The sequence below is a fragment of the Oncorhynchus masou genome, chromosome 8 (assembly GCF_036934945.1).
Source record: "Oncorhynchus masou masou isolate Uvic2021 chromosome 8, UVic_Omas_1.1, whole genome shotgun sequence".
In the NCBI taxonomy this organism is placed as follows: domain Eukaryota; kingdom Metazoa; phylum Chordata; class Actinopteri; order Salmoniformes; family Salmonidae; genus Oncorhynchus; species Oncorhynchus masou.
The window spans coordinates 33,877,133-33,891,774 of NC_088219.1; the positions used below are offsets into that span (position 1 = coordinate 33,877,133).

Here is a 14,642-nt window from a genome sequence, read left to right on the forward strand (position 1 = left end):
GGGTCAGACGTTTACATATACTCAATTAGTATTTGGTAGCATTGCCTTTAAATTGTTTAACTTAACGTTTTGGGTAGCCTTCCACAAGCTTCCCACAATAAGTTGGGTGAATTTTGGCCTATTCCTCCTGACAGTGCTGGTGTAACTGAGTCAGGTTTGTAGGCCTCCTTGCTCGCACATGCTTTTTCAGTTCTGCCTACAAATCTTCTATGGGATTGAGGTCAGGGCTTTGTGAGGGCCACTCCAATACGTTGACTTTATTGTCCTTAAGCCATTTTGCCACAACTTTGGAAGTATGCTTGGGGTCATTGTCCATTTGGAAGACCCATTTGCGACCAAGCTTTAACTTCCTGACGGATGTCTTGAGACGTTGCTTCAATATATCCACGTCATTTTCCTACCTCATGATGCCATTTTTTTGTGAAGTGCACTAGCCCCTCCTGCAGCAAAGTACCCCCACAACATGATGCTGCCACCCCCGTGCATCATGGTTTGGATGGTGTTCTTCGGCTTGCAAGCCTCCCCCTTTTTCCTCCAAACATAACAATAGCCATTATGGCCAAACAGTTTTATTTTTGTTTCATAAGACCAGAGGACATTTCTCAAAAAGTACGATCTTTGTCCCCATTTGCAGTTGCAAACCGTAGTCTTGCTTTTTTATGGTGGTTTTGGAGCAGTGGCTTCTTCCTTCCTGAGCGGCCTTTCAGGTTATGTCAATATAGGACTCATTATACTGTGGATATAGATACTTTTGTACATGTTTCCTCCAGGATCTTTACAAGGTCCTTTTCTGTTGTTCTGGGATTGATTTGCACTTTTCACACCAAAGTACGTTCATCTCTAGGAGACAGAATGCGTCTCCTTCCGGAGCGGTATGACGGCTGCGTGGTCCCATGGTGTTTATACTTGCGTACTATCGTTTGTACAGATGAACGTTGGACCTTCAGGCATTTGGAAATTGATCCCAAGGATGAACCAGACTTGTGGGGGTCTACAGTTTTTTTTCTGAGGTCTTAGCTGATTTCTTTTGATTTTCCCATGATGTCAAGCAAAGAGGCACTGAGTTTGAAGGTAGGCCTTGAAATACATCCACAGGTACTTCTCCAATTACACTAAATGATGTCAATTAGCCTATCAGAAACATCTAAAGCCATGACATAATTTTCTGGAATTTTCCAAGCTGTTTAATGCAGGAAAAGCAACTTAGTGTATGTAAACTTCTGGAATTGTAAACCACTGGAATTGTGATACAGTGAATTATAAGTGAAATAATCTGTCCGTAAACAATTGTTGGAAAAATTACTTGTGTCATGCACAAAGTAGATGTCCTAACCTACTTGCCAAAACTCTAGTTTGTTAACAAGAAATTTGTGGAGTAGTTGAAAAACGAGTTTTAATGACTCCTACCTAAACTTCCAACTTCAATTGTAGCTAGCTCTCGCAATTCCATTGTTTAATGAATGCAGTTTTGTGAAAAGTCCTTACTGCTTTTGCAAATGAGAAAGCAACTCTGCACTTGATGCACTTGCCATCTGCTCAGAAGACATATTCCTATATTTCTCTGCTTGCCTCATCTGGAAGTGTCGGGACAAATTGTAGTCTTTCAAGACAGCAATGCTCTCTTTGCACCCTTAGCACACAGCTTTCCCTGATACTTCAATAAGGACATATTTCTATGTCCACTCTTGCTGGAACACCCTACATTCATTGTCTACTTTCCTTTTCTTTGAAATCTTTGAAAAACACATTTTTGCGCAATTTATTGCTAGCTACTATTTGTAACTGTGATGTGTGTTAGCCTGTGAGTCACTGTCTGTCCTCGTGCAGTTATATGTTCCTTAAAAATGAATGTCCCACAAGCCATGCGAGTTAAATCATTACACAAAGGCAAGTATTCAATGGGCTTTTAATTTGAATAACAAATATTTTTCTCAAAACTTTAGTAAACCAAATTATTTTTGTGATCTGAGCATGATTCCATAGGCCATATTGAATCAAGTTGCAGTCCACATATAGCCCTCAGGCCAACCTTTGCCCAGGCTTGACTTAGGCACTCGCTTGGTGATGGCTAAAGTACCACAATGCATCGAATACAACAATGCTGTCTCTGTCGCTAACAAATCCAGGCATGGGCGGTAACTACAATTCACTGGAAAGGCACTCTGGGAAATATGTAAATAAGGTAGAATACATTCTCAAGTTGAATTGTTTGTTCACTCAACCTGAAATTCAAAGTTGAGTGAACATACATTATCAAGTTAAATTGTGTGTTGGGTCAGCTATATGCCCAAATGTTGAGCCAACTCACAAACCCATTGCAGCTGGTTACATTACAGGGGGGCAGGGTAGTCTAGTGGTTAGAGTGTTGGACTAGTAACCAAAAGGTTGCAAGTTCATATCCCCAAGCTGACAAGGTACAAATCTGTCATTCTGCCCCTGATCAGTCAGTTAACCCACTGTTCCTAGGCTGTCATTGAAAATAAGAATTTGTTACAGCCTAGTAAAATAAAAAATAACAATCCTATGTTGAATCAACTTCAATGCTATTTCATTGAGCAAACCCACAATCATATTGTACGTTGAATCAACATGTTTATTTTTTCTTTTTTTTTTACTTTTTTTTTTACAGTGCATCCCTCTCTTCCCTCCTTTTATTGTGAGACCCAGGCTACTGAGGAGTTCATCTGTCTCTCATTCCCCCAACTCCCTCCTATCCCTCCCTCCATCAGTCATTGTGAGGCCCAGACCCAGGCCACTGGGGGGTTCATCGAGCTAATTACCCACGTTTCTCCTGTACATCTGCACCCGGGCCGCGTTGCTCGGCAACAACACACACACAGAGAGGAAGAGAGGGCGAGGCTGGATGAGAGAAAGAGAGCGAGAGGGATAACAGGAGGAATAAAGAGGAGGACAGTTCACCTCACTTAAAGGCTTTTATGCTCAGTGAGGTGAAAGTAAAATGGCTACTGACCCCTGCTGTGTCACTGTTTAGCGGTCGACATTAGAAGTGTATTTTGACTAGACACACAGCTAGAATCCACACAGCTAGAATCCACTTTCGACCACTATGGTAATAAATGGCTTTGGTTTTCATCTATATTTAGCTTCTATTTTGGATTGTTTGTGAGGATTTCATATTATTTGAATGTAGCATGACTCAATGTATTCCACTGCATCCACCAAGGATATCCCAACATCACACAATCATTGGCAAGAATAAACTAAACAAATTGAATATGCAAACCTCTAGGTATGTAAATATACAAACTGCTGCTGATTCACCAGCTGTCAGTTGACAATGACACAACCCAAGGTCAGAGAGGTGAGATCATAAAGGCAAACACACACACAAACAAACACACTTGTTTTTCTATCCTCATGGTGACTTAAAATTGATTTCCATTCAAATACCCTATTTCCCCTAAACCTTAACCTGTAACCCTAACTCCTAAACCTAACCCCTTGCCCTAACCATAATTGTAACCCTAATTGTAACCCTAAACCTAACCCCTAAGCTTAAAATAGCCTTTGTACTCGTGGAGATGTGGGAAATGTTCTCTTCCAAGGATAGTAAAAATATGAATCTATGTATACTGTCTAGGTACAGTTCAGACTTACACCAGGTAGGTGTGTGCTTGTAATTAACACAAACCACGACACCTGCCATCTATTCTCTTTTGGCTGAAGCCATCAGCCCAATGGGCAGCCTAGCTGATCATGACCTGTATGGGTTATACTTTACAATACAGAGACAATATTCCATAGTAATAAAAGCTGTATATTCCAATGTAATGACATGGATATTAGGTAGATTATCCCTATGGAATAAGGCCTCTAAAATGGGACCCCTTGTGAAGCCAAAAGGTCGGCTGCACGTCTGTTCCCGGTCAAGGTCACCCTGTCCACTGTGATGCCACATGTCCTGCTATCTATTAGTCTATCAGGACCACTGCTTTATTGCCCACTCTATAGGGAGACAGCCAAGCTCACTTCTGACACTACAGATCCAGAGACACATAATACAATCACAGTCAGCACAGAGATCACACACTAAACACTGCTGGGGGTTACTGCACCTAGTACCTGACGAAGGAGAGAGAGTTAGAAGGAGAGAAAGAGAGAGAGAGAGAGCGCGAGAGGCATCCTCTGAAAATGTAAAGAAGTGAAGTATAGGGTGATAATCCAACATTAAACACGCATAGACTGTAAAGTTGCCAATGGTGCGTTGTCACATCTTCACGTTTGTTTTGTGCTTGGCCTTACCTCGTACGTCTGCAGAGAAACGGGCTGAATGTCTGGAGACAAAGAGCTTGAGTTCTTGGTCCAGGTTACAGTCAATGAGGTTGGTGTCCCATGAGCGAATCCCTGCACGGAAAACAAAACAAAAAGATTGAGGAACAGAAAGACATCAGTGCAAAAACCCACTTCTTCTATCACTAGGCTAGCCAGGCAGAGGCTAGCACACTATGAATATTCCCCATGCATGTTGCATCAAGGGCCATCCCAGCTAGCATTGTGAGAACCATTTGTTTCTTAGAGCTTGGTGAGAGCGTGGTTGTCCTATGTTTAATTTGCATACCTTCCCATAATGTTCTGGGAATGCTGCAGGATACCCAGCTAGCACATAATGTTCTGAGAACCATATGTTTCTTAAGTGGGAATTGCAGTACCTCAGCATAACGTTTCCTTCACGTTTCCTCATGGTTTTATTGAAAGTAATGTTCTCAGAATGTTTAGAGAATGTTAAGAAACATCATTCTTCTGTGAGAATTTCAGTCCTTCAGCATAATGTTTTCTACAGGTTTCCTCATGGTTCTATTTAAAGTCATGCTTTCAGAATGTTCAGAGATTGTTTAAGAAACAATAATATTCTGTGGGAATGTCAGTACTTTAGCATAACGCTTTCTGAAGGTTTCCACGTGATTATATTTAAAGTCATGTTCTCAGAACATTAAGATAACCGTTCCATAAAAAACACAAGAAGACATTAGTAATGTTCTAAGAATGTTATTTAAAAAACATTTACATTCCGTTCTCAGCATCAACAAAACTCTCTCTATCCTCTATCTTGTTAAGTGTGCCGATGTGTGTTGGCTGTGCCCACTAATTGGCCCATCCTGATCTTAATGAGCACTTGTTTCCTTTGAAATAGGGTCTGTTTGAATAGACTAAAATGAACAGCTATGTATGCGTTAAAACAACATGTCATGCTAGCTCCATCCAGCGGACTAATTCCATTGATAGAAAACAGGAGATCATAGATTTGAATCTCACTGACGCCGTGCCACAATAAAAAATAAATATGTTGGCATGATTAATGCCTAAAGCATATGAATTTCCATGTGTCCTATCTGTGCCTGGAGTTCAAAACAGTTAACCTAAGCTAGCAGTGTTATTGAAAGACTCATTGAAACATGTTCTCAGAACATTATTTAATTACCTTCAAATAACTTGTAATTTGTGTTCTCAGAAGGTAAATAAAACCTCATAGGAAAGTAAAACGTTCTCAGAATCTCCCTTGCTTTGGTGTGCAGCAGTGATTGTTTTGGATTTGAATGTCTTTTGATGCCAGTGTAGCTGTATATTGGTTTAGGCATAATGCTGTTTGAGGCAGGACATACAGCGCCTTCGGAAAGAATTCAGAACCCATGACTTTTTCCACATTTTGTTATGTTGCTGTAACGGTTTTCTTCATGTGAAGGAGAGTCGGACCAAAATGCGGCATGGCTATTGAGATTCATGTTTAATAAAACAAAGAAAACACGAATCAATACAAAAACCGTAACACAACAACCAAAACAGCTTATACTGGTGCAAAGTAACACAGAGACCGAAACAAGGACATTCACCCACGACACACTCAAAGAATATGGCTGCCTAAATATGGTTCCCAATGAGAGACAACGATAAACACCTGCCTCTGATTGAGAACCACTTCAGACAGCCATAGACTTTGCTAGCAAACCCCACTAAGCCACAATCCCTATACCTATGAAAAGCCCCAAGACAAAACACACCACATACCAAAACCCATGTCACACCCTGGCCTGACCAAATAAAGAAAGAAAACACAAAATACTAAGACCAGGGCGTGACAGTTGCAGCCTTATTCTAAGATTGATGTGTTTTTCCAGCAATCTACACACAATACCCCATAATGACAAAGCAAAAACAGTTTTTTTTAAATGTTTGCAAATTTATAAAAACAAAACCCCAGAAATACCTTGTTTATTTACAACATAAAATTAACATTCTCAGAACAGGCTAAATATTCACTTCTGTTCTCAGAACGTTGAAAAAACATTAAGTTTTACAGGTCAGGAAACTTATGGCTTCATTCCCAGAACCGATAGGAAACCAAAAATGTACATTCCCACAACTTCCAAGGAACCAAATGTGTTAGCTGGGTTGGCAGCAGGTCCAGATTTGTTCAATTTATAAGTTTCAATGTTGTCGCCAGCATCTATTAAACATTGGTCTCACTCTTCCAGTTCATTGGGCCTGTCCTGGAATTAAAATATACCATTTGGCATGAGAGAGGAAATCTATAAATGGAAATAACTATAAGTGCTTTGACTTCAGTTTGCCAGGGTCTTTGGGTGGTGCTGCTGGCCAAGGCTGAGTCATGATAACCAGGATTATGTTGCTGTGTATCATCTCTCCTTGGTACTGCTGCTTAAATACATATACATATAGATATATATGTATGTAAGCAGCAGTGCCAAGGAGAGATTATTCTACAATGTAGAAAATAGTACAAATAAAGAAAATTGTAGAATAATAGTGAAGACAACAAAACTATGAAATAACACATTATGTAGTAACCAAAAAAGTGTTGAACAAATCAAAATTGATTTTATATTTGAGATTTTTCAAAGTAGCCACCCTTTGCCTTAATGACAGCTTTGCACACGCTTGGCATTTTCTCAACCAGCTTCATGAGGTAGTCACCTGGAATGCATTTCAATTAACAGGTGTGCCTTGTTAAAAGGTAATATGTGGAATTGCTTTCCTTCTTAATAATGCATTTGAGCCAATCAGTTGTGTTGTTACAAGGTGGGGGTGGTATACAGAAGATAGCCCTATTTGGTACAAGACAAAATCCATATTATGGCAAGAACAGGTCAAATAAGCAAAGGGAAACAACAGTAACTCATTATTTTAAGACATGAAGGTCAGTCAATCCGGAACATTTCAAGAACTTGGAAAGTTTCTTCAAGTGCAGTCGCAAAAACCATCAAGCGCGATAATGAAACTGGCTCTCATGAGGACCGTCACAAGAAAGGAAGACCCAGAGTTACTTCTTCTGCAGAGGATAAGTTCATTAGAGTTAACTGCACCTCAAATTGAAGCTGAAAAAAATACTTCATACAGTTCAACTAACAGACACATCTCAGCATCCACTGTTCAGTGGAGACTGTGTGAATCAGGCCTTCGTAGTTGAATTACTGCAACAACAAAAAACACTACTAAAGGACACCAATGAGAAGAAGACACTTGCTTGGGCCAAGAAACATGAGCAATAGACATTAGACCAGTGTAAATCTATCCTTTGGTCTGAGGAGTCCAAATTTGAGATTCTTGGTTCCAACCTACATGTCTTTGTGAGACGCAGAGTAGGTGAATGGATGATCTCTGCATGTGTGGTTCCCATCGTGAAACATGGAGGAGGAGGTGTGATGGTGTGGGTGCTTTGCTGGTGACACTGTCTGTGATTTATTTAGAATTCAAGGCACACTTAACCAGCATGGCTACCACAGCATTCTGCAGTGATGCGCCATCAGCTTAGTGGGACTATCATTTGTTTTTCAACAGGACAATGACCCAACACACCTCTAGGCTGTGTAAGGGCTATTTGACCAAGAAGGAGAGTGATGGCGTGCTGCATCAGATGACCTGGCCTACATAATCACCTGACCTCAACCCAATTGAGATGGTTTGGAATGAGTTGGACCGCAGAGTGAAGGAAAAGCAGCCAACATGTACTCAGCATATGTGGGTACTCCTTCAAGACAGTTGGAAAAGCATTCCAGGTGAAGCTGGTTGAGAGAATGCCAAAGCTGTCATCAAGGTAAAGGGTGGGTACTTTGTAGAATCTAAAATCTAAAATATATTTTGATTTGTTTAAAACTTTTTTTGGTTACTACGTGATTCCATATGTGTTACTTCATCATTTTGATGTTGTCACTATTATTCAACCATGTAGAAAATTGGTAAAACAATTAATAAAAACCCTTGAATGAGTAGTTGTGTCCAAACATTTGACTGGTACTGTATAAATATATATACAGTGGGGCAAAAAAGGTATTTAGTCAGCCACCAATTGTGCAAGTTCTCACACTTAAAAAGACAAGAGAGGCCTGTAATTTTCATCATAGGTACACTTCAACTATGACAGACAAAATGAGAAAAGAAATCCAGAAAATCACATTGTAGGATTTTTAATGAATTTATTTGCAAATGATGGTGGAAAATAAGTATTTGGTCACCTACAAACAAGCAAGATTTCTGGCTCTCACAGACCTGTAACTTCTTCTTTAAGAGGCTCCTCTGTGCTCCACTCGTTACCTGTATTAATGGCACCTGTTTGAACTTGTTATCAGTATAAAAGACACCTGTCCACAACCTCAAACAGTTACACTCCAAACTCCACTATGGCCAAGACCAAATAGCTGTCAAAGGACACTAGAAACAAAAGTGTAGACCTGCACCAGGCTGGGAAGACTGAATCTGCAAGAGGTAAGCAGCTTGGTTTGAAGAAATCAACTGTGGGAGCAATTATTAGGAAATGGAAGACATACAAGACCACTGATAATCTCCCTCGATCTGGGGCTCCACGCAAGATCTCACCCCGTGAAGTCAAAATGATCACAAGAACGGTGAGCAAAAATCCCAGAACCACACGGGGGGACCTAGTGAATGACCTGTAGAGAGTTGGGACCAAAGTAACAAAGCCTACCATCAGTAACACACTACGCCGCCAGGGACTCAAATCCTGCAGTGCCAGACGTGTCCCCCTGCTTAAGCCAGTACATGTCCAGGCCTGCCTGAAGTTTGCTAGAGAGCATTTGGATGATCCAGAAGACGATTGGGAGAATGTCATATGGTCAGATGCATGACCTGAATGACCTGCAGAGAGCTGGGACCAAAGTAACAAAGCCTACCATCAGTAACACACTACGCCGCCAAGGACTCAAATCCTGCAGTGCCAGACGTGTCCCCCTGCTTAAGCCAGTACATGTCCAGGCCTGCCTGAAGTTTGCTAGAGAGCATTTGGATGATCCAGAAGATGATTGGGAGAATGTCATATGGTCAGATGCATGACCTGAATGACCTGCAGAGAGCTGGGACCAAAGTAACAAAGCCTACCATCAGTAACACACTACGCCGCCAGGGACTCAAATCCTGCAGTGCCAGACGTGTCCCCCTGCTTAAGCCAGTACATGTCCAGGCCTGCCTGAAGTTTGCTAGAGAGCATTTGGATGATCCAGAAAACGATTGGGAGAATGTCATATGGTCAGATGAAACCAAAATAGAACTTTTTTGGTAAAAACTCAACTCGTCGTGTTTGGAGGACAAAGAATACTGAGTTGCATCCAAAGAACACCATACCTACTGTGAAGCATGGGGTGGAAACTGCTGTTTTTCTGCAAAGGGACCAGGACGACTGATCCGTGTAAAGGAAAGAATGAATGGAGCCATGTATTGTGAGATTTTGAGTGAAAACCTCCTTCCATCAGCAAGGGCATTGAAGATGAAACGTGGCTGGGTCTTTCAGCATGACAATGATCCCAAACACACAGCCCCGGGCAACGAAGGAGTGGCTTCGTAAGAAGCATTTCAAGGTCCTGGAGTGGCCTAGCCAGTCTCCAAATCTCAACCCCATAGAAAATCTTTGGAGGGAGTTGAAAGTCCATGTTGCCCAGCAACAGCCCCAAAACATCACTGCTCTAGAGGAGATCTGCATGGAGTAATGGCCAAAATACCAGCAACAGTGTGTGAAAACCTTGTGAAGACTTCCAGAAAACGTTTGACCTCTGTCATTGCCAACAAAGGGCATATAACAAAGTATTGAGATAAACTTTTGTTATTGACCAAATACTTATTTTCCACCATAATTTGCAAATAAATTCATAAAGAAATCCTACAATGTGATTTTCTCGATTTTTTTCCCTCCATTTCTCCATCATATTTGAAGTGTACCTATGATGAAAATTACAGGCCTCTCTCATCCTTTTAAGTGGGAGAACTTGCACAATTGGTGGCTGACTAAATACTTTTTTTGCCCCACTGTAATACAAGACAGTAACAACATTGACCCCAAAGTGCAGATAACAACCAGTATGCCTATAGGACAAAATAAGGTGCACCGTATTTGCAAGCAGTCTGGACACGGTCAAGTCCAGGGATAACATCATGGAGGTGATGAAGACACAAACAGTAGAACACCAAAGGGTGAAGCCTGGTCTGTGCTGATTGATTCATCAGGAGAGAAAATGCCCTGCTAGAAGATGACGAAGCATTACTGGAACTGTGTGCACAGCATGATGCAGCTGTGTCCAATTCCTGATTGATATCTGACATGACCCATTCAAACCAGACATTAAACAACACATATGCAACAAGCTAGCCAAGAACGCAACAAAACGCATAATAATAACAAATACATAAATATTATAATAGGTTTCAAAACAAATGTCTAGTTTTCCCTTTAAAATCCCTTAGGGAATTAATGTAAAGCATGCATTCTTAGCAAAGGCATATGAACCGATTTGCCATCATAATTAATAAATAACTCTTCAAAATATAGGCCCCATCTACTAAGCATAAACATATTTTTTTTGTGAATATGGACTAAAATATGAACGTGCAGGATTCCATCACGTGTTGTTTTTATAATCCATGCAATTCTGTTAATAGTGTGTTTATACTGTAAACAATAGAATATAGGAGAAAACCACAGCATTAATTGTCATTGATCACTCCTGTGCAGTAGGCCTCAGCAGGTTTTTCAGTGTTCCAGACGTTTACGAAACATGGCGCTGTATTCCGCCCACACATTTTTTTCTACCGCCACAGTTTCTTCTTGTCATGCCAACCTGTATGACCACCCAAGGCCCAACCAATGCTGACAGACGACACAAGCACCGTCATTCTCAAACGCCTCTATGTTTATGTTTGAATACTGCTCCCTACGACTTTCCGTAGGGACCGCAGTGCGGAGTGGGCCACGCCTACATGCCGGTGTCGGATGAGAGAGACCATGATACAGGAATGAGAAAGCAAGGATGAGGAATGGGATGGGTCCTGTTGGGGCAGGCACGGTGGATGATTTAAGATGCAGCAGCAATAGGAGTGTTATCACGCATGTACATAAAGCAACATCGTGTTCAAAATATGGAACTATTGGAGTGCGCACACCGGCCAATAAGAAGCCTAGCCTACACCCTCCTTTGTTGTTCCCGCAGGCAAAATGTGACACAGTGGAACAAAAGCTGTCTCAGTAAGTGCGAATGCAAAGTGTAGCGATGCTATGTAACACCAAAAATATATATATATTTATAGTTTAGGTTTGGGTAAAGGGCACAATATAGGCCCTGGCTTTTATAACAGTAGGCCTATGAATACATTTCCGACAACGAAACAACGGATGCACTAAACCAAAACATGACAATTGTATTGACGCAGGTGGTCTTATATCCTGGCCCTGATCCGCATCACATCCCCAAGAAAAGCAAAAACATGTCTCATTGACGCACAATAAGAATGCTGAATCATTCCCGAATCCCGACAGCTTTTCCACGTGTGAGACTGATTTAAAGTAACACTGCAGAATATATTATGTTATGGAAAGGTAGGCTATACCTTTCCATAACATACTATATTCTGTCCTATATAAATGGTGTATGGAGGAAGGTGAAGGGGGAAAGGTTGTTGAGGTGTGGACCGATGCCATCTGTTTGATTTGCGTTAACCACAGATTTGCAGATACCACACTGGGATGGGCCGTGCGCGCAGCCTGCAATAACACATCACTTTAACAACAACACAATCATGTTCACGTTTTTTCTGGTTGCCCGAGAGCATCATTGTCAATAATGCCTATGGAAGTGTATACATCCAAAATTAGATAGTGTTATGCGTAAAGTAGCCTAAGTTACAAAAGCATGGATCCAGACTTGGCGGGTGATGTAGGCCTAGGCCAGTTCTTCTCACAATATTCCAAATAAGATAGAGTATAGTTGTAGCCTATGACAAAGCATGTTGTTGCTGTCGCTACCATCATAGGCTAGCCTACACCACATCCTCAAAATCGTAATAGGATATCCCATCCCTCAATCTTCTTACCTTTTTCTATATCGGCAATGGCACACTTCAAGTGATCCTCCGTGACCATTTCCCCAATAACCACAAGCAGGTAAAATTTGTTGTCAACAAAACGGTGCGAGAGACTCGCGGACATCGGGGATGCCATAACGTTGCTCGAGCTACTTAAAGTCTCAATATCTGCGGACTCCACAAGCGTCGCCATCCTCGCATTCACACCAGGCAGCACACACCCCTGTCCGGCTACGGAGTTGAGTGATCGTCACCAGACTTACAGTGCGCCGTGAAAGGAGTGGTCCTGCTTTTATACCCCTAGACATTGTGTCATGATTTGCAACTGGGGGAGGAGAGGGACACGAGAAATCGGTGCTCTGGTGCGCTCTTGCTCCCATCCACAGCGAATCAAACTATGGGATCAATATCAGGCCAAATGTTTTCACAAATGTAAATCACTTTCCACAAATGTAAATCACTTACCATAAATGTAAATCACCAATCCACAAATGTAAATCACTTTCTGCAAATGTAAATCACCAGTCCACAAATGTAAATCACCAATCCACAAATGTAAATCGCTTTCCACAAATGCAATTCGCTATCCACAAACAAAGACCTTTTTAGTGGTATTTGTAAAACAATATATTGCATTAGATTTTTTTTACAACTGCATATACAATAGGTAATTTGACTTAAGGCACTTGTGAATGAACGGCAAGTGCCTTAAGCCAAATTACCTGTTGTATTTGGCGCATGTGACAAATAACATTTAATTTGATGATTTGATTTGATAATATCACGGCATTCCCTAGTATTCCCTTAATTACATTATCCAGCTCCCCTCATTGTGAATCCCCAGTTTTTGATATGGTAAGATACATCACAATAAACAGATGTGTGCATATTAATTAGAACAAAGCCTATCTTGACTGTCTGACAATTATGTAAAAAAAAGAAGACGCTTTTAACATGAAAGGAGTGTTCAAAAGACAAGGACATGAAAGCCAGACAGCTACACTCTTAGGGAAAAAAGGTGCGTATAACCATACAGGGTTATTCGGTTTGTCCTCATAAGGGAACCCTTTTTGGTGCTGGGTAAAACCCTTTGCAGAGGGTTCAATCTAGACCCCTCTATTTAGGGTTCTTAGAGAATCCCCTGTATATGGTTTTACCTAGAACCCATTATGAAGGGTTCTGCCTAAAACCCTCTATGAAGGGTTCTACCAAGAAACATTTGATCATCTGAAGGTTCTTCATAGAACCACTATGAAGGTGCGGTACCGATAACCATTTTATCTTTGGAGGGTTCTTCCTAGAACCCTCAATGAACAATTTCACCAGCCTTATTAGTTTTTAAAATTGTATTACATTACATTACATACATCGTAAGGCCTTTCTTTGAGGACCTGGTTATAACCTAACACAGCGGTGTTAGGAATCTCCTGATTTAAAAGCCACATGTAAGGCCAGCAAATCACATTATATTGGCTGGCAAAGTGATGTGTACGTCCTATTGAAATACAACCAGAATTAGGATGTCCAACAAGTAGCATTGTTAATCACCACACAACCTGCATTAAAAAAAAATGACTGAGTAAGGAAGATTGAATACTGAGACTACCTCAATCATCTAAACTGGAACAACCATCACAGTAACGGGTGAATTAAATCCAACATATTAGAATAGTTTAGAAAACAACGTTATTTATTTTGTGGCACTTACTGGTCAAAATTATTATAGCTGACATCGCACATGCCGCAGCACATGCGCAGGGTAGCCTTTTTGTATTTTACTATAAAATGCCTAGGAGCTCTGGTATCAAATGTAATGTCACTAATTCCAATAGGAATTACACATCACTTTGCAAATCAGCATAACGTGACTTGCAAAATTCTAATAAATTGCCCAAGCATCCCAGAAATCCCAGTTGGAAGGTTCCCGGAGTTCCTTCAACCAGGATGTTTTGAAAATCTGGGAATTTGGGGAAAATGAACAGAATTCTGCAACCCGACTCGCAGACCAGATGTGGCATGTAAAACCATGAGTTTTAGGCCACTCTATTGGGGTGAAGCTAGGCATCAAATTAAGGCCTTATGAGATATGTAATGTATTATCATAAAACATTTTTTTTAGAATGATAACATGCATCTAGGAACTCACTTGGTGAAGGCCACATGGCTGAAGCTAAACAAATTTGACAACCATGTCTCTGTCACTAACAAATACAGCCATGGGTGGTAACCAAAACTGTTGTTTTTAGAAGTGGGGGGACTTATAGAAATATATATATATATTCCTTATATGCAGTCGGATAAAC

At 40.9% G+C, this 14,642-nt stretch overlaps 1 protein-coding gene across 2 annotated transcripts in view; it reads right to left on the reverse strand.

Moving 5' to 3' along the window:
* Positions 1–12,594, reverse strand: part of LOC135544562 (microtubule-associated protein 1B-like) — a 60,592-nt gene extending 47,998 nt beyond the window's left edge. For both annotated transcript variants that reach the window (XM_064972277.1, XM_064972276.1), the window contains exons 1-2: positions 12,349–12,594; positions 4,264–4,365 (exon numbers count right to left, since the gene is read on the reverse strand). In XM_064972277.1, coding sequence (XP_064828349.1) covers positions 4,264–4,365; positions 12,349–12,532 — 286 coding nt within the window. In that variant the 5' untranslated portion in view covers positions 12,533–12,594. The remainder of the gene's footprint in view (positions 1–4,263; positions 4,366–12,348) is intronic.
* Between the last annotated feature and the right edge of the window lie 2,048 nt (positions 12,595–14,642).